The sequence below is a fragment of the Phodopus roborovskii genome, unplaced genomic scaffold, assembly GCF_943737965.1.
Source record: "Phodopus roborovskii unplaced genomic scaffold, PHOROB, whole genome shotgun sequence".
Lineage (NCBI taxonomy): Eukaryota > Metazoa > Chordata > Mammalia > Rodentia > Cricetidae > Phodopus > Phodopus roborovskii.
Window position 1 is genome coordinate 986,096 of NW_026126627.1, and position 21,941 is coordinate 1,008,036.

General features: G+C 45.3%; 1 protein-coding gene across 2 annotated transcripts in view; it reads left to right on the top strand.

Annotated features, from left to right (window-relative positions):
• Positions 1 to 15,786: 15,786 nt before the first annotated feature.
• The window catches only part of Abhd6 (abhydrolase domain containing 6, acylglycerol lipase), a 50,190-nt gene continuing 44,035 nt past the window's right edge, over positions 15,787 to 21,941 (top strand). Inside the window, exon 1 of one of the 2 annotated variants that reach the window (XM_051206677.1) lies at positions 15,787 to 15,911. Coding sequence is in view for 1 of the 2 variants with exons in the window: in XM_051206676.1 (XP_051062633.1) it covers positions 16,039 to 16,100 (62 nt within the window). In the remaining variant the exon portion in view is untranslated. Of the gene's footprint in view, positions 15,912 to 15,952; positions 16,101 to 21,941 lie in introns of those variants that run through there. The other variant, XM_051206676.1, reaches the window with a different exon arrangement.

Sequence of the window (21,941 nt, forward strand, 5' to 3'; positions counted from 1 at the left end):
AAAGGATAACTTGGGATTTCAGGAGGCAAGATGAAGATCCCATGAAGAGCAAAAGTGTCACAGACAGAGTCCCTCAGAAGCAGCAGAAAGAAACAAGGTGTCTGCACTGCAGTAAAGTCCCCATGCTGAGCAGGGATGGGCCACATGACCCAAACAGGTGTTTCCAGTGGTTGATGCTACTGTGGACAGGAATGAGCAAACAGCGCAGCATAATCCTGTGATGTGCACAGATTACTTCGTCATCACATTTCACCTTGGGCTTGGCCTTGGGCTTGGGACAAGGAGGGGGCACCATTTACAATTGTGTAACTCTAACAAAATTCACCTGTGTGAACTAAAGTGCCCAGAAAAAAAAAAGCCACACCCACATTAGAGACGCTTTAATGCTGATAGACTAATAGAACTACTGTGACTACAGAGTCAAATTATCTTGCAGCCATTTTTATTGCCCTTTAAAGGCCATTCATTGCCAGCTTCTGTGCCTGATGTAACATCCTTGTGACAATCAGGTGACACCCTGTTGGAATACACAATCAGAACCCTGTCTTCCTTTCACTAACCCAGAATCCAAGAAAGTCATCAGGTAGCAGCTGAGGTCAATAACATGGATTTTCCTGATTTCCTGGAACCCCCCCACCCTGTATTCCCATCTATGTTTCTTTTGTTTTGTTCCTATAAAAACATACTATGAGGCTGGAGAGATGGCTCAGCTGGTAAGAGCACTGACCACTCTTCCAGAGGTCCTGAGTTCAATTCCCAGCACCCACACGGCCACTCACCATGGTCTGTAACTCCAGTTCCAGGGGCTCTGACACCCTCTTCTGGCCTCCACAGACACCCAACATACACATGGTACACAGATATCCATGCAGACAAAACACCCATACAATAAATGAATAAACAAATAAAAAATTTTTTTAAATCCTAAAACTTGTGGGGACACAGTATTTGGGGTAGCCCAGATCTGTGCTTCTAGAACATGCCACTCATATTTGGTTCTCATATTCCCTGTGAGATGAGAGCTATATTTTTGCAGACACCTTTGTGTCAGCTGGTGAAACGGGCTCTCAGTTTCAACCCTACATGACAGCCTATACAGAGGGCTGTGCTTGGCTTGAAGAAAATCACCAAGTGAAGGGAAGCCCAAGTCTTGTGCTTTCAAAAGTCTTTCTCTGAAACAGGGTCTCTAGCTCAGGCTGACTTCAAACTTCCTATGCAGACAAGAATAACCTTGAACTTCTAGTACTCCTGCCCCCACCTCCTGAGAACCACCATTCCCCATTTATGCACTTTTGGAGGCTAAATCAGGGAGCGCCTCATATGTGCTAGGCAAGCATGCAACCAACTGAACTCCCTCTCCAGCGTCCTTAAAGACTCTTGTTTGACCGAAAGACCATATTCCTTGATAGGGCCTTCACCCCTCGCATGCTCTAAGTCACGCACACTTCCTGTCGCTCTGCCTCTCTCCACAGTCTGGTTTTCACTTCTCACCACAGAGTGTTTGTATCACCCCTTACACCCACTGTTGCTCCTGACTCCTGCTTCCCATCTCAGACATAATTCCACACTCTCAGAAAGTGTGTTTTCTCTTTCGTGGGGTCCGGGTCCTATGCTTTGTTCCAGGCACCACAATGTATGATGAGCTGCATGTTTCCTCATCTAATGTTTGCCCTCTCACTAGACAGCTCTTCAGATGACGTGTGTGCGCGTGCACGTGTGTGATGCTGGCCAGGGAGGAATGAGGTGCTTAATAAATCGCTACTGAATGCAAAATGTGGTGCTCAGATGATTCTCCAAAGCCCAGGTTCTCCATGACAGTATGGATGCTCAATTTCCCTGGACAACCAAATTTACTCCCTTCCCTAACCACACAGACAAAAGAAAACAATAGTAACAGCCACTGGAATGACATCTCCTTCCATGGGGTACTAGGGACTAACTCTGGCAGACTTTTGGGATCTTGCTAAACTTTGCATTTCAAGTATCCACCCCAGACCCAGAGAGAGACTCATGTGTAAGAGACTTAATTACCAGCATGAGGCTGCCAAGTGGTAGAAACTATAAAAGTTGGCACCTAATGGAAGGTTTTAGGTCATTAGAGGTGTGCCCTGAAGGGGACTATGGGACAACAACCCTTTCTATGGTCTCCTTTTGGTTTTCCTTCATGCCCTAGCCATGAGGGGAGCAACTTTGCTTCAATATATATTCCTACTATGAAATACATGCCCTTCATGGGCTACAAATAAATGTGGATCATGGGCTTAACCTCTAAGACTGAGCCAGAATTAATCAATCATCTATATAAGTTGATTGCCTTTGGTGTTTGTTATAGTGATGGAAGCTAACTAACTCAGTGCCAGGTAACACTTTGGCATGGGTCTGTCCATAGCATTCTAGAGTGTCTAGCGGCCTCCTGGCTATTTCTAGCTAGGTGCTGGTATCTCCCATGCTGTGACAACCTCAGGAGCGCAGGAAATCACTTAGTTGAGAATGTTGGCGTGGAACTTAGAATAATTGTACTTCCAGTTACTGGCTGTTCAACCTTACACAAACAACTAAACCTCTCTGTGCCCATTTCCTCACCTTTAAATTTTAGTTTTTAACTGAATCGCGAACTCAGCACAGCGCTTGGCCATTCATCTGTGTAAATAAAAAATTGCTATCTTTGAACTGGAGAGAGAACCCACTAGTTAGGAACACTGGTTGAGAAGCAAACTCACAAGGATCTGAATCTGGATCTCAGTACCCGTGTAATAATTTGGGTGTGGTCTCATGCATACCTACAACCCCAGGTTTGTAAGGAATAGAGACAGGGACTTGCTGGCTGCCAGTCTAGACAAAAACTGACAGCACTCCAGGTTCAGAGAGAGACTCTGATTCGAAGGGATAAGGTGAAGAGGGGTGGAGGCAGACACCTGACACCCTCCTTTCACACCCCCCACACATACATGAGCATACACCATACACAGCACACTCATATACAACATATACACACAGAATTAGAGAAACAGCTTCTAAAAAAACTTAGAGAAAGCACTGTTATTTCTATCTTACAGATGAGGAGAAAGTCAGAGATAAAGACACTGAGCCTCAGCCATTGGCCATGGTGTGACATCAAAGGTACTCCTTTGGTTTCTCAGAACTAATTCTCTTAGCTCATTCTTTATTTACAGATACAGAAAGGCCTGTGTAACCTCAGACCTTGCCTAACCAACCAAAGACTCTGAGCTGCTGCTGTTGTGATGCACAGATTATTAGATCTGCCAGGCTGGTGCTAGGGATAGTTCAGGGAGATGCTGACATTGGGGACAAAATTCAAGACAGTGCAAAACAAACTAATAATCAAGGCAATTTAATTCCTTCTCCGTGTAGCTCTGGAGCCTGTCCTGGCACTCACTCTGTAGACCAAGCCAGTCTCAAACTCACATAGATCTGCCTGCCTCTGCCTGCCAAGTGCTGAGACTAGAGGCATGTGCCACCACCACTACCAATGCCAGCTTAATTCCTCACTTTGTAAAAACCAAACTTTATGCAAAAAATCCATTGTGAACAGAGTATCAATATCTTAAATAAGAACACAGATGGGACCTTTCATTTACCTGGACTCTGTCTCCTTCACTATTAATCCTGTTGCTGGGCATCGCTGGGCATCAGCTGATGTGATGCCCTTCAGGATGTACACCAGAGGAGGCAGCGCCCTCTTCTGGCAGGTATAAGCACAGTTTCTCTCCTGGGGAGCTGATCTTCTGTCTGGGTCGTTTGCAAAGCTCACTACTACAACACCTGTGCCACACAAAAGGTGTGGTTGGTCAAATGGTGCCATTGCAACCATTTCGCCAATTCTTTCCACTGGCAGTCCCGTTCTGTGCAATCAGGCAGAGCAAGGCCTCTGTGTCTAAAGACATAGAGCAGTTATATTGGCATCAAGCTGACCTTTCCAGCCTGACCATAAGGAACTGGACCAAGACGAACAGAGGCCATATGAACTATGTGTTCCTTGTTTTAAGGGCTTTGTGTTTCTTAGACTCAACTTACTTACTTATGATTAACTTCTTACTTTGAAATAATCTCAATGTACATACAAATCTCAAAAATAATGAGGACTCATATGCTCTACCCAACTTTTCCTTCCCACTAGCTGCTATATATTCAAGTTTTTCATTCAGGAGGAGGCTCCAGACAGTACAACTCTTTACCCCTAAGCAACAGGGTTTGTTTTCCAAGAACAAGTAGGTTTTCTTAACAACCAGATTTGTATTACCAAAACGGGGTTTAACAGTTACACAGAATTGTTACCTACTCTATAATATTACTCCAGGTTTTGCCAGCCATAATAGTGCCCTTCTTAGTATTTTTTTCCTGGATTGAATCTAAATTATGCATTGCTTAGTAGTCTTGTCTCAGGTCACCTTTAATCTGTTACTGGAGTTGTTAGGCCAGAGCCAGTCCCTTGGCATTCCTGATAGGCAAGCTCATCCATCCTCACTGGGCCTTAAAGAGACACGTGAAGGAGAAAGGAGATCTCTTCAGTTGGTCACACTGGCTGCCAAGCCTATCCTTGGAGTTTTGACAGGACAGTCAGCTTTAAATGGAAGGCAAAAGGTATGTGTAGCTAATCAGTGTGGGTCAAGGTATGGCCCCACCCATCACTGATTCATCATTGTCTTGTCTGTCTTGGAAGTTGGATGGAAATTTTGTCAGACCTGTGTGAAACCACATCCTGGGAGGCAAGTTCCTCTCTGGCTGACAGGAGGATGGGCTCCTTTAGAATATCTTTGTTACATGACTCCTCCCTCAGTCATGATGACCTTGAGCTTTTGGAAGTGCAGTCCAGTTATTTAGTTAAAGTCAGAGTGTGTGTGACACTAAATCTTTCTGTGTCTGCTGAGCCTCCTGAATGGTGCCAGAGACCACTGTTTGTGCCTTTTGGACTCTCATTCTGTCTCTCCTTGCCTTTCTGTTTCTTCCTTCCTTCTTTTTTCCTCATTCCCTTCCTTCTTCCCTCCCTCCATCCTTCCTTTCTTCCTTTTTCCTTTCTTTCTGGGTCTCAGGTAGGCTAGGCTAGCCTCAAATTCACTGTTTAGCCAAGGGTAAACCAGCGTTTCCTGAGCTTCCTGCCTCCAACTTTCAAATTCTGGGCTTAGAGGCAAGCATTACTTCATCTAGCTTAGGATTTCTTAGATGAGCATCTCCTAGCATTCCAGAACAACTGGGAAAGTGAGACACAGGAAACAGGCATGGATTAAAAGTGCTTAATAACTCACACTAAATTATTGCTATTTGATACCACATATGACAATTTGAAGGATAGTTTCCTTGAACTGTGTAGGGCAGGCTATTTCTATGGGAACACAATTATAAAGTAGTTATAATGGCTGTGGGTACTAAGCTGTAGTAGACCCCCACATTGCACAGCCTCCTGAACATGACTCTGCTCATTTTATGGTTGAGAAGTTATGCCTAACAGTGGACAATCACCTGACCCAGATCTCACAGCAAGCATGAGGCACATCCAGAAATATTTATTTGGCTATAAAATGTGAGCACTGGTCAGCCACCTACATCATTTCTTCTCTGTATGGAATGATGACAAAGTCTGCCATCATTCCAGCTCAGAACACTGAGAACAATTCACAGCCTCCCCATCCCTGGATTACTAGCAACTAAAGATTAGCTCTGTAGTTGAAACTTCTTGGCTTAGTCCAACATGTCAACCCAAGTAACAGCCGAAGATACGGCTGCCTAAGATTAATGATGTTTATTTGTGAAGAGCAGAGCACTGAGGTGGTCAAACATGTGCCACTTAGAGCATGGCAAACAGGTTGAGATAGGCAGAAGCTTTTAAAGGTAAGGTGAGGAGGCTCCCACAAAATAACGTAATCTTGGCTACAGTGATTAAAATAACAATTGCAGCATCAGTCGGAGGTTAAACGGACATTTCCTAGACAGTATCCTCAGTTTTTCAAGAGCATCTCATTGTGGGCAGCTCAGGCTAGCCTCAAATTTATCATTCTCCTGCCTCAATCTTTCCTGTGCTGGGATTACAGATGTATGTCACCATGCTTGGCCTTTATGTAAGGGAGTGGTTCTGGCAGATTTTGTTTTTTATGATAACCACTTCCAAAAAATAGAGTTGGAGAACCCTTCATTCAGAAGCTCCTGGTTTGACTCCATTTTGATTCCCATGACTTTTGAATACATAGGGACCCAAGAGATTTTGAGACACAGGGGTCCCTAGTGGTTTGTAAGTGAGGTTTTGGAGCATTTCACCTTCTGAGTTGTCATACATTAGGCCTTGATATATCGATCTATCAGAAGCCACACCAGCTGCACAAGCAGAGTGGAAAAGCAGGTCTGAACAGGTGTCAGGCCGTAACTGAACAGTGACTCATAGGTGATTCTCAGGGTGGGAACGACGACACTCCAAGTGTGGGAATTCCCTTGGAGAGCAGAGCCTCCAAAGCCAGCCCAAATTCAGCTGCGGGTCAGTGTCATTTACAGCATTCTTTACACCATTTCTTAAGTAGTTCTCCATGGGACTGGGAACCATGGCACACAGTGGATTCTTCAGAGATTATATCAACAATCTGCCCTTGTAAGGGTGGAGGTTGCCTTGACTGAATACGTTTCATCCTCTGCAAAACTCACTTTGACAGACCTATGTTGAGAAGTGGTGAGGCCATTAAAACAAGATAGGTTACTAAGAGGGATTATCCACTTCTACAGGAATGGGCTTGTTCTAGCAAGAATGTCATATCAATCCCAGGGGTGGTGGCACATGCCTGTGATTCCAGGACTCAAGAGGAGCAGGCAGTGGGTTGTCAGTATGAGACCAGCCCCTGCTGCATAATAACACCTTGTTTCGAAATTCCAGGTTATTCCAAACCCACTTAGCCTACTGTGTTTTGTTTCTCCTCATCCTGCCCCTCCTAGTGTTCCCTGAGCTGAAGCAGCACAGGCTCCTGTCTGAATCTGCTACTACTTGACATGGACTTGCAGGCCTCCTGAGCCCGGAGACAAGATGAATTTCTTTTTTGTTGTTGTTCATGGTGGTTCATTTTGTTTGTCTGTTTTGTTTTTTTCTAGATGGGTTTTCTCTGTGTAACAGCCCTGGCTATCCTGGAACTTGGTATGAAGATCAGGCTGGCCTCAAACTCAGAGATCCACCTGTCTCTACCTTACCATTACTGGGATTAAAGTTGTGAGACACCACCAACCGGCTCCTCATTTCTTTACAAATTACCCCACCTCCACTATGCCATACTAAGAGAGGTATAAAAGGATGAATAAGCTGAAAGGTGGTGGCAGAGGCAAGCAGAACTCCATGGGTTCGAGGCCAGCCTGGTCTACAGACTGAGTTCCAAGACAGCCAGGGCTACACAAAGAAACCCTGTCTTCAAAAAATAAAAACAAAAATCACAACAAAAGGATGAATAAATAGCTTCTTCCACGAAGGATCAAAAATTAAGTAATGGGACTCATCTTCAGTTTCACTGAGTTTTCTGGACCTGTGAAATATCTATGTCCAAAAGCCATGAAACAGCCACACATTTGAATTTCCAGCCTAAATCTTAAGCTCAAGTCATCTTGAGTCCCATTGGCCACTATTCCATCTGAGCTATTATGACTTCTTACTGTAATGCTGGGAAGGTGAGCTACTGGCCCAGTTTGTCCAAGCCTGCAGTCAGGTCAGTTGCTAGAGTACTAGATTTTCAACACTAAATCAAAATGAGTCACAAGCAAATAAGAATTAATTGATCACTAGTATTAGGATCAGATAGGAGGCAAGGGATGGGTAAGTAGAAAGGGATAGACATAATTAACATTTATTTTATTTAAGAATTTATTAACAGCCAGGCAGCGGTGGCACATGCCTTTAATCCCAGCACTCAGAAGGCAGAGGCAGGCAGATCTCTGTGAGTTTGAGACCAGCCTGGTCTACAAGAGCTAGCTCCATGATACCTAGGGGTGTTACAGAGAAACCCTGTCTCGAAAAACCAAATATAAGGGGTAGGTGCTATACTAACCCTGTTGTATAAAAGGGTATAAGCTAGAGCTGAGAGAGAGCAGACAAATCGTTGAGTGAATGGCAGAATAGATGTTCTAGAGAACAAGTTTGTAACCCCACCCATCACTTTGCATTGCTCTAAAGGAGCTCCTGTGTAAATGTGGTACAGGTGAAGTTCAGAAAGTGTATTTAAAATTAGTTCTGGAACAGAGAACCAGTTCCTCTGTAAGAAGCCAGTGGAAGCTGTTTCCATGGAGACCCATTCACATCCAACCAAGCGATGTTCAAATGTAGCCCCAATGGGGAGGAGGCGTCATCACTAAAATGAGGTACATTTCTAGCAATGCCACTGGCTTCTCCAACATGTCTCCCACCACTTGTGATTTCAATAGCGTCTATTGTAGACTGCAGCATGTGTCACACAAAGCTTAGGAGGTTCTCAAGAGTGACAGGTTGGTTGACAGCATAGATTCAGCAAACAATCCTGCTCCCCGGCCCCTATCACACCTGGAGTGACTTACCCAACCCTAAGAAAGGCTCGGTTTCCTCATTGTTAAGTGGCAGAAGTAATAGCACACTCAGGAGCTGAAGATGAAAGCGAACATGGTTAATGCACAAACACCACAATGTTAGGCCCAGAGAAGGCAAAGAGAAAATGTCCCCCACTGCCTGAGTCTAACTGATCACCTGCTATTTAATGAGACCAGTCTGCTTGGGAACTAGCATGGAAGAGAAGAAACATGTCACTCCGCTCACCAAAGCTGTTCTCTTCTATCTTGTCCTGAGCGCCTCATTCAGCCATGTTTCCACATCTGTCTTGATTCTCACTCCACAGCCTATTTTCTGCCACTTTGGGATCAAGCGGCTCAAACACTGGAGCTGTTTCCACTCCTCGTGCAGCCAGCTGTGGTGGTGTTTCTTATTTACCCATCTATCTACTTATTGTGCCTGATGCTGTTTCCTTGGTCCACTATGTCTCCTCTACTCTCAAACCATGTGAGAGTGAAGCAGGCACCGACTTCTTAAATGAGACACAAAAATCACCACATGGGGTTCACTGAAACACTGTGTGAAACCAGCCTTGACCACCAACAGCTGGGTGGATAAAGAAACTTTGCTATGTGCGCATGAAGACATTTTATTCAGCCACAGGAAAAAACATTTGCAGGAAAATGGCTCAAAGTGAAGATTATCATATAAAGTGAACCAGACAGAAAGGCAATGTACTACACTTTCTCCTATATGTAGAACCTAGCCCTTTTCAAAGCATGAAGGTAAAGGGGGGTCTATTTGTGGGAGGATATCCCAACTGGAGTGGGGAGGGGGATTGGAGTTAAAGAGGATGAAAGGGGAGAACATGATCAAAGTAGATGGTACACACATGCAAAGTGTCATGATAAAGACTATTATTTTGTACAAAACTTACATGGTAATAGTGAAAAGCACCAAGCATAAGGCCAATTGGATTAAATTATAGTGAATGTTTATCCAAATCCATTAGAGAACTGGAAAAGGCAAACGAGAAATGGGAGAAGATATTTGTTATCCCTGTAACTATGGACTATTTAGACCATTTGGGCAGGAGCTGGGGAGATGACTTAGTGGACAAAGCACAAGAGCACATGTAAAGGGCTGGAAATGGCAGCATGCATCTGTTATCCCAGCACAGGAGTATCCTGAGGTCATGTTGGCCAGCCACTCCAGCTCTTCCATGAATTCCAAACTCAGTGAACCATTATGTCTCAAAAACTAAGCTGGAGAGAGATCGAAGAGAACACCCCAATTGGCCCCTGGCCTGAACACACACACACACACATACACACACACACACACACACACGTGTGCATACCCTCAGAAAGAAAACTATCAGGGAAATGACATGGAGGCTAAACTTGAAAATGCAAATGGCAAAGCAAATGAAAGCATGGAAAGTTGCTAGACATGGAGATATGTGCTAAGTGACCATTTTGCTGCCACTGGATCAGAGAGGCCTGAAAATGCCAAGTGTGGGCTAAGTTTAAACTAAAGACTTTAACCTGTCCTTTCTGTTTGTTTTGTGTGAGTGGGAAGATTATTAAATTCTTTTTTTCTTAGACAGGGTCTCAATAGGTAGTCCAAGCTAGCTTCAGATTTTCTCCCTGCCTCTGGGTGTTAGATGTGCTACCATATCCACTTTAAAACTTTAGTTTTCAATATAAATACTCAACTGTCTAGGCGCCACCCCCTTTCCAACCCCCATCCCCAACTGGAAAGCGGATGGAAGGCTTTTCATGCGTGTGCCAGGCAAGTGCCCTACTGCTGTACTGAACCTGTAGTCACCTTTTCCATTATTGATTTTGAGACAGGGTCTTAAGTTGTTCATACTGGCCTTGGACTTATCCTATAGCCCCAGCTGTCCTTGAACTTGCAATGTTCCTTTCTTGAGCTCCCTAGGCCTGTACCACTGGGGCTGGCTGTCTCCACAATTTTCTTTTTTGCTGAATTCTTTCTCCTTTAGACATGGTTTCTTTATGATGAAGATGTCCCTGTGCACATGGCACCCTGGTAACAGCTGGGATGGTTTTTAATCTACCTCTGTGCAATGCCACACTATGTGAACACTGTGTTTTTCTATCTAAATCCTGAGGATTTTTTTAAATTGGGGATTTTTTTTTTTTTTTGGACTCTGCTCATTCCTATGGATCTTAGAACAATGGCCTTATCTCTGTTGAACAGTGCTGTTGAAATTGTGGCCACAGTAATACCACGTCTTATTGCAAAGCTTTCCTGAGCATTGCTTCTTCTGGCTTCCTTCAGTAACCAGGTGCAGCCCTTTGTTAGAAATCAGTGTCTTGCCTTGAGGTTCCTAGACCAGCATGTCTCTCTATCCTGTTTGAAGTGGGATGCTTGCTTAGTCATGAAGGGCTGCTAGCATAGATTATTGAAGACCATGGAAATGTTTCTGTTTGGTACACTGGGTGGTCACCTCTCTTGATCTGGTCACTTGAACTCAGTTGCATTATTGGGTACATTTCATTCTCTGCTGAGCTCAGTTCCCCTTGGGGGCTGTTTATCCAGAAGCTCTTTCTCATGGTGAAGACCTAAATTAGGAAACTGGCCCCTTTGCCACCCTTCTCCATCTGCTGGCATCCCATATGCTTACTTGCTTTTTAAAATTCTTCTTTTAATTCAATCTGAGCTTAAATCAACCTTTTCTTGTTGTTAATATTTGAATCCCAGCAATTTTGGGGTTTAGTCTCATTTGCTTCTCCTTAAGGTCCAGGCTAATATTGGGGGGGGGGGGACTTCCATCATCTTCCAGCTTCCACTCAGGTGCTTGGAGAGTTTAAGCTTTAGACAGGGGTCTCTCAAAGGTCCCTCTGAGGTCAAACTTTGCAGATCTCCATGACTAGTGCTGGGCTCCACTGGCACTTTCCACAAATGAACACAATACAGTAAGAATGATGGTGAGTTTAAGCTGGGCACTTGGAAGGCAGAGGCCGAGGCAGAGGCAGGAGGAGCTTAATTAGTTCTAGGCCAGCCTAGTCTACAAAGTGAGTTCCTGGACAGCCAGGACTGTTACAGAAACCCTGTTTGTTTTAAAAATAATAAAAGAATGATGGGTTTACAGGTGCGGAGGACATGCTTAGGGGATAAAGCACTTTCTGTACATATGTAAAGACCGGAATTTGGATCCCTAGGACCCACATTAAAAACCAACAAACCAGGGGCTAGAGAGAGAGAGAGCTCAGTAGTTAAGAGGTCCTGGGTTCAATTCCCAGCAACCACATGGTGGTTCACAACCATCTATAATGAGATCTGGTGCCCTCTTCTGGTGTGCAGGTGTACATACACTGTATATATAATAAATCTAAAAGAAGGGAGAGGGTGCAGTAGCGTGTATCTATAACAGCTCCTGGGTCCATGTGGAAACAGGAGAATTCCCAGAAGCCTGTGGGCCAGTTGGCCTGGTCTACACAGCAGGGAATAGCAGGAGACTGTACAGAACAAAGTACATAGTGAATGGCCAAAAGTTGAGGTAGTCCTCTGGCTTCCACATGGGCAACTTGACACACATCACACATGTGCCCACAGGAACACACACGTACACACACACACACACACACACACACACACTTCATGTGCACTTTAGTTAATCTGGGCTCATATGCTGCAGATTGGCACAGTGACTTGTCTGGTTTGGGTTTTTTAACGTTTTCTTTCTGTTTGAGACAGGGCTTGCTATGCACCTCCACAAACCCTGCCGTTTAGACTCAGAGGGACATTCTCCTTGAAGGAAGGAATGAGAGTGAATCTTTCATACCTGGACTTCTATGCAGAATTGGAAGGTTAGTGATATTTAATTTATAAATAAATGAATTAACAGATATTTTGGGACAATTGGAAAGGGTTTTGTTGTTGGGGTCTTGGGGGGAGTTGTTGATTCGTAGCTTAGAAATACTAGTGTGTTATGGATTGCTGAATATTTAGGGTTAGAATTTTCCACATGCCACATCCTTCATATTTAATTCTGTTACTAGTTTCAGAAGCAGGTAGCTTAATGGTTTCCACACAAACTGTGCTCAGACATGCACAGCTGTTCATTATGACTATATTGCTGGCTGGCTGTGTGACTATAGTAGGTGCCATGAAGATATACTGGGGGTGGGAATCATGCAAATGCTTTATAAGACTTGGAGTTCATTCAGCTGGCATCTGGGTCCATGTGGAATCTTCTGTGTTATGTTTTTCTCTTGCAACACTTCCATGTTATGCATGGCCTTTGTGTGATTCTCTGATTAAGCAATCTCCATTGTTTTCTTCTTATAAACAGACCCTGTATTAGTCTGTATTTGCTGGGATCAAATACACGACAAGGAGAAACTCAAGGGAGGTAGGGTTTCTTTGGGCTTACCATGTGAGATGACACAGGATGACAGAGGATGCAGGGGACTACACAGAGAGGAAAGCATGGGAGGAGGGATGTGGGGCAGCTGGTCATCTTGCCTCTGCAGCCACAAAGCACAGAGAGGTGGATGCTGGTGTTGGGCTCACTGTCTCCTTTATATTCAGTCTGGAGCCCCAGACCATGGAATGGCGCCACCCATATTCACTTCACCATCCTATCTAGAAAATTCTGCAAAGACATGCCCAGCTATTTGTTTCCTATGTGATTATAGATTCAGTCAAATAGAGAATAACATTAATCTCTACAACTTAAGGACAACTTAGTGCATCTTGGGCCCACAAGATGGCTAGCTATTGTTATGGTGGCTGCCAAGTCTGATGACCTGAATTCTAGTCTCAGGACTCTTAATGAAAGGGGGGGGGGAGACTCCTATAAGTTATCCTCTGATTTCCACACACATGCCATAGAGGTGTGTGCTTATACACACATACACACTCAACCCTTAAATGTCTTTTAAAAACTCAAACCAAACAGTCTGACTTGTCATCAAGAGAGTTCCTAGCATCTGATAAATTTGTAGTAAGGTTTGATGAATTAGTAAGTAAATGAATGCTTTAACTTCTGGCTCTGCTATGAGTTGGCTCTGGGATCTATCGCATAATCTCTCTGTAATATGGTGTGTGGCTTGGTCATGAGGATTACATGACTTGATGCCCAGTGACTGCAGAACAAACAAGCATTAAGCAGCAGCCCCTGTAGGTACCATTCATCTCTGACTGATGATCTATAGACTTGTCATGGGACAGAGCCTGAGACACTGTGCCAAGAGTTTTCAAAACTCTTTGCTAAAGCTGGGGTAAGACCTGACAGCTGATAAGGAGTTTCTGTTCAGTCGGGAGAGAAGGAAACTCTGGGGACTGCCCTAATCACCTGTTCCTGACTCACTGATAGTGTTCAGAGAGTCATAGACTTGGTGGGATTGGGGGGTGGGGGAGGCAAGGTATTGGGGGATTTCTTCATTTTTTTTTCCCCTGTGTTTTTGGCTTCACTGTAAGACTGTGGTAATTAAGGCTCCTCTCTTGTCAGTCATCCTATGAAGAGTCACCAAGAATGTGACTTGCCTCTGAACTTCAGTTAAGTATGTCCACATAATAAAACTGAGGGAAGAGTACAGAAACTTCAGGGCCTTGGAGGCTTAGTACCACAGGATACAAATAAAGGAGGAATAGCTACTCGTTTTTAAGTTTTTGTTTGTTTTTGACATTCTAGGGGCTAAACCCAAGGCCTCATGCCCCACCTCACCCCCCCTCCACAACATTCTGAGACTCATTATATACCTATTGTATACCTCTGGTTGGCCTGGAACTCATAGCGATCCACGTGCCACTGCCTCTCTAGTGCTGAGACTAAAGAAATGTGCCTCTAAACCTGTGAGGTCTCTGTATATGTCACTCTATTACTGACCTGCATCCCAACCCCATTTTTAAGGTAATGAGCAGGAAAATTTAAGATATTTAAAAAACAACTACTTTCAAGTACATATGTAAAAGTTGCAGATGGCTTCCAGAATGGGCCTTCTAAGATGTTACTTGTTCATCGGTTTCATCCCTTCATTAATTAAATCCTGAAATCACCCCTCAGCATCTGTTTGGTAAATGCTCCCAGATTCCAAGGCTGCAGGGTCTACAGTAAGTGGCCACTGGGGAAACCAGGGTAGCTAGCTCATTTGGGTTCTTTGCCTGGGTCTATTGTGAGGCCATTGTGGGAGGGTGGGATGAAAAGGTAAAAATTTGACTCAGTGAGAAGAAAGAAGGCCACAGCAAATTGTCTAAGCCACATACTTTTGATAGATGATTAGCCACAGAATTTGGGGAAACAATACCCTGCAGTGAGTCAGATGCAGCCCTTGAGGCCTGAGTGATGAGGTAGCCAACATCTGGCATGATGATGATCCAGCCAGAGCCAGAAACCTAGTTCCAGACTTTGGATATGTTTCAGAAGCTTGATCCAGAAAAATTTCTCAGATGGGGGCATGTGCCTTCAGAGATCTCCACCTGGAACTTCTGGAGCTTCTTGTTCGTTCTTAGAAGCTAAGACATGATCAACTTAGTCAAGTTCTACTTGCTGCAGAACCTGGTGGGATGTGCTCTGTGTGTGTGTGTGAGAGAGAGAGAGAGAGAGAGAGAGAGAGAGAGAGAGAGAGAGAGAGAGAGAGAGAGAGAGAGAGAGAGAGAGAGAGAGATTTCCAGGAAACTCGCTTTGTAGACCAGGCTTGCAGTTGATCCCCCTGCCTCTGCCTCCCAAGCGCTGTGCTCCTGGAATGATATCTTAACTGAGACTGGAACAGGAAGATCACCCAGGCCACACCTTGCTTGCTCCTACGAAGGAAGACAAGATTCTTTTCAGAAAGTTTTTCTAGTTCCAGATGTTAAACGCTAGGCTCTCACCCCTCCATCCCACCCTTTAGCTCAGTAGCCAAGTCTTACTTTGGAATTCCAAAGAGCCCCTAAACTCTCAGGGTTAAGATCCTGCTTCAATCTTTTGTTGGGTGAAAGGCTCAGAAGCGACAGACACAGTTGATGTGTAGTAAACGAAACGGTGCCCTGTGAACTGTGGCTTCGCCTGGCAAAGTGGCATTTGCTCCCTAATGCCAGCCCTTGAGCACTCTTTATTGGGGTGATTCGAGCCTTAGGTTCACGGTTGTTGGAGGCGAGTTGCTGGTAAGGGGCTGAACTGCCAAGTTTATTTAATGTTTTGAGCTGGGAAAATGAATTAGCTCAAGGTAGCGGTTCAGCGTTCCCCGGACCAAACCAGGCTGCTGAGACACAACGCCGTTGCGGGCTGGCTTGGTTTTTTTTTTTTTTTTTTTTTTTTTTTGTCGGAGGACGCGAGCGGGCGCGTTGCGCCTTTAAGGAGTCAAGCCTATCGCCGAGAGCTGGGAGTGCGCAGGTGCGGGGTCCTAAGAACGGAGGGCGGTGATCCGGCTGCTGGACCCGGGCTTCTGAGGTCAGTCAGGTGAGCGAGGCGGGAAGCAAGGTGAAGGTGGCTGCGCTGTTAGGAGAGGGGTGGCAGCCTCCCACGACCTGGCCACCTGCCCCCACTTTCCGAGGCCAGCCCCTCCACCCCAGCATCGCAAGGGTGAATGGAGATGGGTCCGAAATATAAACCTCCTTTCCTGTTCCATTTTCCCGCTCTCTCTTTAAGGTGCGCGGGGGTGGGGTGGGGGTGAGATGTCCCCAAGCCCGGTCTCCCCACTGGCGTGCTAGCTGCCAGCTTCCTTAAGCCCAGGGATAGAGTGAGGACTGAGTGGAATACACATCCTATTTCTCTTCCTCGTCCCGATCCTCCGCACTTGCACCAGCTGCGGTGCCTTTCTCCTAGTGCCAGGGTGGATTTGGTCCTCCCCCCCCCCCCAACTCCAACCCTATTGCCTTCACCGCTCTAGAGCAGGACTACAGCTCGTTTTCCTGGTACCAGGGGATCTCGTAGTCTCAGTGACAGAAACAGTTTAAAGCTCGGGAACCATGTTGTTGGAGTTTGAGAGAAAACTGAGCAGGCAAGCTATAATCGCTGTAGCTGATGGAAGGCAGGAGGTGGAGAGGAAAGTGCCCATTGAGTTAGGGTCAACACAAGCTCAGCAATGAAAACTCTGCAAGCAGCTGTATGGAGGGAGGGGCTGTACAGTGTTCAGAAGGTCGGGGACAAGCATGATTAGCTCGGAAAAGTGGGCAGGCTTAGTGAAGACATTTAAGCATCTGCCTTCAGGAAAGGGCTTCTGGGATCTATGTGTACTTATCTCATTAAATGACAAGTATTCCTACCATTATCATAACAACTCTTCAGGTATATCAGCCTTGCTGAGAGGTGGTCTCCTGGCTAGGTGACTAACAGGTCCAGTTGGATCAACTCTTAAGAACCATGCTTTACTGGGAGGAAATACTTTCTTTTGGGGGACCTCAACAAAGGCCACCAGTCTCTAGTTTCCTCCCTTGCATATGGTACTCTTTTTTTTTTTTTTAAGACAAGGTTTTTCTGTGGCTTTGGAGCCTGTCCTAGAACTATCTGTAGATCAGGCTGGCCTCGAACTCACAAAGATCTGCCTGCCTCTATCTTCCAGAGTGCAAGGACTAAAGGCATGAGCCACCACCTACCAGCTAATGCTTCTCTCTCTCTCTCTCTCTCTCTCTCTCTCTCTCTCTCTCTCTCTCTCTCTCTCCAATGCTTCTCTCTCTCTCTCTCTCCAATACTTCCCTCCCTCTCTCTCTTTCTTCCCTCCTTTCTTTCTTTTTCTTTTCTTTGTTTTTCCTAGACAAGGTTTCTCCATGTATACCTAGCTGTCCTAGAACTCTCTCTGTAGATCAGGCTGGACTAGAACTCAGAAATCCACTTGCATTTGTGGTGTGAGGTGGCTTTTTTTTAAAAGAAAAAAATTTGTTGCCAGGGAGACAAGAGATGGAGCACAAAACTCATGATGGGAGGGGCGAGTCCATTCTCTAAGCCTGACTGGCTACCTAACACTCCCAGATGACTCAGTCCCATGTTACCTCCCTTACCATGACCAGACTTCTGTACTTGCACTAAGGTTTCTCTCCTTCCATCAACATCAAACCTCCTTTGGACTTCTGGTACCTTAGCACGTCCCAGCTCCCTCTCTCTTTGCTGGAGTCAGGAAGCTGGTCTAACCACTCTGGCATCCCTGCTTACACAACTTTCTGGTTGCCTTGGAGATGCAGATTGTATAATGCTAGCCGCTGGGTTGAGTACATGTGTGATTTACTCCCACACCCACAGACCTGTGGGGAGGACATATCAACCTAGTGGGGCTTGGAGGGAGGGAGGGGGTCCAAACATCTGTGTGCAGGGGCTATGTATTTTCAGCCTTTTTTATTTTATTGTATTATTTTATTTTTTTAGTCCCCAGGCTCTAGGTGTTAAGAAAAGGAAATAGAGGGGAGTCTTGCTCTGGCTGAGACCGGGAAGACAACCTTTGCTTCACTTCCTGCTCAGAAGTCCCTCATGGCTAGCTGTCCCCAGCTGGTAGTTAAATATTGGATGTAATTATAGTAGCTAACATAAAGTAAGCAAGTACTGACTGATTCTGTCCTAAGCCACTTAAAGAACATTACCCACAGTGCTGCCTTGATAAACCCTCAAGGTGGGTGTCCCATCGATGCAGTTCCTGGGGGAGTGATGTGAGACTTCCACATGTGGGCCCTTCCTGAGATACACCGAGTTTGACCTCAGAGATTCTGTGAGCCACTGTTTGTTTGTTTTTGTTTTACCCAGCTTTAATGACCATTTTAAAAACATTTTATTTATGTCTATGGGTGTTACTTCTGCATGTATTTCTGTGTACTTTGTGCGTACCTGGTACCTGTGGAGGTCAGAAGAGAATATAAGATCCCCTGGGACTAAAGTTACAGATGTTTGTGAGCTGTCATGTGTGTGCTGGGAATTGAACCTGGGTCCTCTGCAAAGGCAGCCATTACTCTTAACTGCTGAGCCACCTGTCCTGCCTCCATGACTAACATCTTATTTTTTGTTTTTTTTTGTTTGTTTGTTTTTGTTTTTGTTTTTGTTTTGGAGACAATATTTCTCTGTGGCTTTGGAGCCTGCCCTGGAACTTGCTCTGTAGACCAGGTTGACAGAGATCCACCTGCTTCTGCCTCCCAAGTGCTGGGATTAAAGGCATGTGCCACCAATGCCTGGCTGACTAACTTCTTATAAACACTTTTATAGTATAGGGAATAGAAATGTAGCATCTGTGTTTTCGGTACCAATTTATTTTTCTAAAATTAGACTTTGTGGGCTTGGGATGAGAGAGTATGTTAGAGAACTTGCCTGGAATGTGATAGGCGTAGCTAAACAAGTAAATGAAGTGCTCTGATCATCAGGGGTCTTTAGTGCTCTCCAGGATAGTCTCTCTCTCTCTCTCTCTCTCCCTCTCCCCCTCTCTCTTCCTCTCTGTCTCTCTGTCTCTCCCTCTCTCCCTCTCCCCTCTCTCTCCCTCTCTGTCTGTCTCTCTCTTTCTGTTTCTCCCCCTTCCTTCTCTCCCTTCCTCTCTTCCCCTCCCCCTCTCTCCCCCTCTCTCTCCCTCTCCCCTCTCTCCCCTCTCTCTCCCTCTCTCTCTCTCTGTCTCTCTCTCTCTCCCCTCTCTCTCCCTCTCTGTCTCTCTCTTTCTGTTTCTCCCCCTTCCTTCTCTCCCTTCCTCTCTTTCCCCTCCCCCTCTCTCCCCCCCTCTCCCTCTCTCTCTCTGTTTCTTTCTCCCCCCCTTCCTTCTCTCCCTTTCTCTCCCCTTCCCTCCCTCCATTCACCCCCTCTCCCTCTGTCTCTCTCTGCTTCTTTCTCCCCCTCCCTCCCCCTCCTTCCCCCTCCCTCTCTGTTTCTTTCTCCTTCCCTCTCTCCCTTTCTCTCCCCTCCCCTCCCTCCTCTCCCCCCCCTCTGCTTCTGTCTCCCCTCCCTCCCTCCCTCTGTCTCTCTCTGTCTCTGACTCTCTTTGTCTCTCCCTCCCCCTCCCCTCCCCTGCCCTCTGTGGAAGCTGACAGGTAGATTGGTTTGTAAAGTAATGTGGACCAGCGATCTCTGAACCCTGTAACACTAAACTTCTCACTGCGGTACAGCTGGGTCACAGAGAGAAAGGCTCATGTTATATGGTGGCATATTTGCTTTTGTTCATACGTAAAAGGTTTCCCCCACAATGACAGCTTGGGTGTGGTGGTGCACACCTTTAATCTCGGCACTCAGGAGGCAGAGGCAAGCAGATCTCTGAGTTCCAGGACAGCCAGTGCTATTACACAGAGAAACCCTGTCTCAAAAAACAAAAACAAAGCAAACAAAAGAATAAGTTTGCAAAATACCAAATAACAAGGTCTGCAAGTTGTTTTGTTTTGTTTTTTTCAGAGGGAGGCATACTGGTATGGGTGCTGAACATGGCCTTGTACATGTTTGACAAGTGTTCATTCTACCACTGACCTACATGTCTACCCCTTTAAAAATGATAAAAACTAATTGCATGGTTTTTTTTTTGTGCATATCTGTACATGTACACCATGACACAGACCACCACTACTATTAGTTTTTTTTTTTTTTTTTTTTTTTTTTTCATTTTGAAACAGGGTCTCATTGACAGACTGAGGTTGGCCTTGAATGTTCCTGTAGTTCTGGCAGGCTTGGCCTTGGTCATTCTCCGGCCTCAGTCTCTGGTACAGCTAGAATTAAAGGTTTGTACTACTGGGCTAGCAGAAAATATGTTACTTTTTAATTTCTCTGAAATTGCATTTAGTTGAAATCAAAATTAACAAAGAGATTGAGTTTAGATATTTTAAGATGTAAATCTTTATAAATTTTGATGTTCTAGGAAATATAAGAGGCTTTTGTGACCCTGTAGGGAAAGAAACACTTTCTGGGGTTTCTATTATAGTAACAATTAGCCATATGTTGCTGTTTTTAAAATTGGTTTACATTAAATTTAAAATTCAGTTCCCCATGTTTCAAATATGGCCAACAGCTGTATGAGGCAGGCCTTCATGGGAAGTCCCAGGGAACAACACTCAATGAGACCTCAAGAGATCTGCCTGTTGGTGGCAGTAAGTTTTCTTTTTGCTGAGTTGTCTACAGGCCAAGAAGTGCGGCACACTGTGTTATCGTGAGGAAGAAGCGCCAGAAATCTTCTTACTCTTGTTTTAGCTGCACCACTGGTTTTTTCCATTGTCATGGGTGGGAGTTGGCAGGAGACATGTTATGCTACATTCTATGTACACTTAGAGCCTCTGGTGGGAAGGGCTTCACTATAGCTCAGTGGTAAAGTTCTTGCCTAGCTTTTGTAAGCTCCTTGTAGGTGGAGGTTTTGTCCCGCCTGGTGCCACAGCCACTTTGCCCCAAATAAACACACAGAGACTTCTATTATTTATAAATTGTTTGGCTAATGGCTAAGGCTTCTTACTGGCTAGCTCTTTCTTAATTATTAACCCATAACTATTAATCCATGTATTTCTAATGGCCTTATCTTACCGGAGAAAGCTCCAGCGTGTTACTCCTTCAGCGGCTACATGGTTTCCCTCTCACAACCTCTTCCCAGAATTCTCCTCGTCTCCTAACCCCACCTACACTTCCTTCCTGGCTACTGGCCAATCAGTGTTTTATTCATCAATCAATAAGTGGACATCCCCCATCAGTTTCCAAGTATTTACTACCCACCTTGGTTGGGGGGGGCTCTGGGACACATTTTTTTGGGGCAGCAATGTGGTTCCATTTCATTTGCTTAGCATGCATTAAGCCTTGGACTCCATCCACAGCACCACATAAACTAGGCATGGTGGTGCATGCCTATAGTCCCAGCACTGTGGTGAAGGCAGGAGGATGAGCATGTAGGTCATCCTTGGCTACGCAGCAAGCTTGAGGCCAGCCTGAGTTATATGACACAGCCAACCAACCAAGCCCAACGGTTTAAAAAACAGTGCTATGTATTGTGTATGCTCCACTCCTGCACCAGCTGAGTCAGGGAGATTCTGATATGGAACCAGGCTTTAAGAGTCTGAAAACTCGACTCTTGGACATTGGACATGGACATTGGAAGACATTAGTTCTGGGTAACTTTTGTGCATGGTTGCATGTTCCTCACTGAGTTCTCGTGGTGATGAGACAGGGGTGTAAGTCTCAGCCAGGGTAACTGTCCCCCAGGAGCTGTCAATTTTGTTTTGTTTTGAGACCTTTCTGCTTGCCATAGCTTGTGAGTGGCATGAGAAGGTGAAGGACAGGGATGCTGAAGGCAGGACGCCAACATTGCTCATCTGGCGCTCTTTGCCACTTAAGAATCCTGACCTGGCATGCTTTTTCATGACATGAAAGTGCTTCTTGACATCGGGTGTAGTTGTCTCTTCACAGAAGAGCAGGGTGCTATCAGGAGCCCTGTGGGTTGTCACTCCTATGACCGCATGGGCCGGATTGGCTGGGCCTCTGCGGTACCAAAGGGAAGCACTCAGTGCTGGGAGGGGTGAGCTGAGGTCCCTAACTGCTGTAGGTTAGGATCCTCTTCTTGTAAAGTAA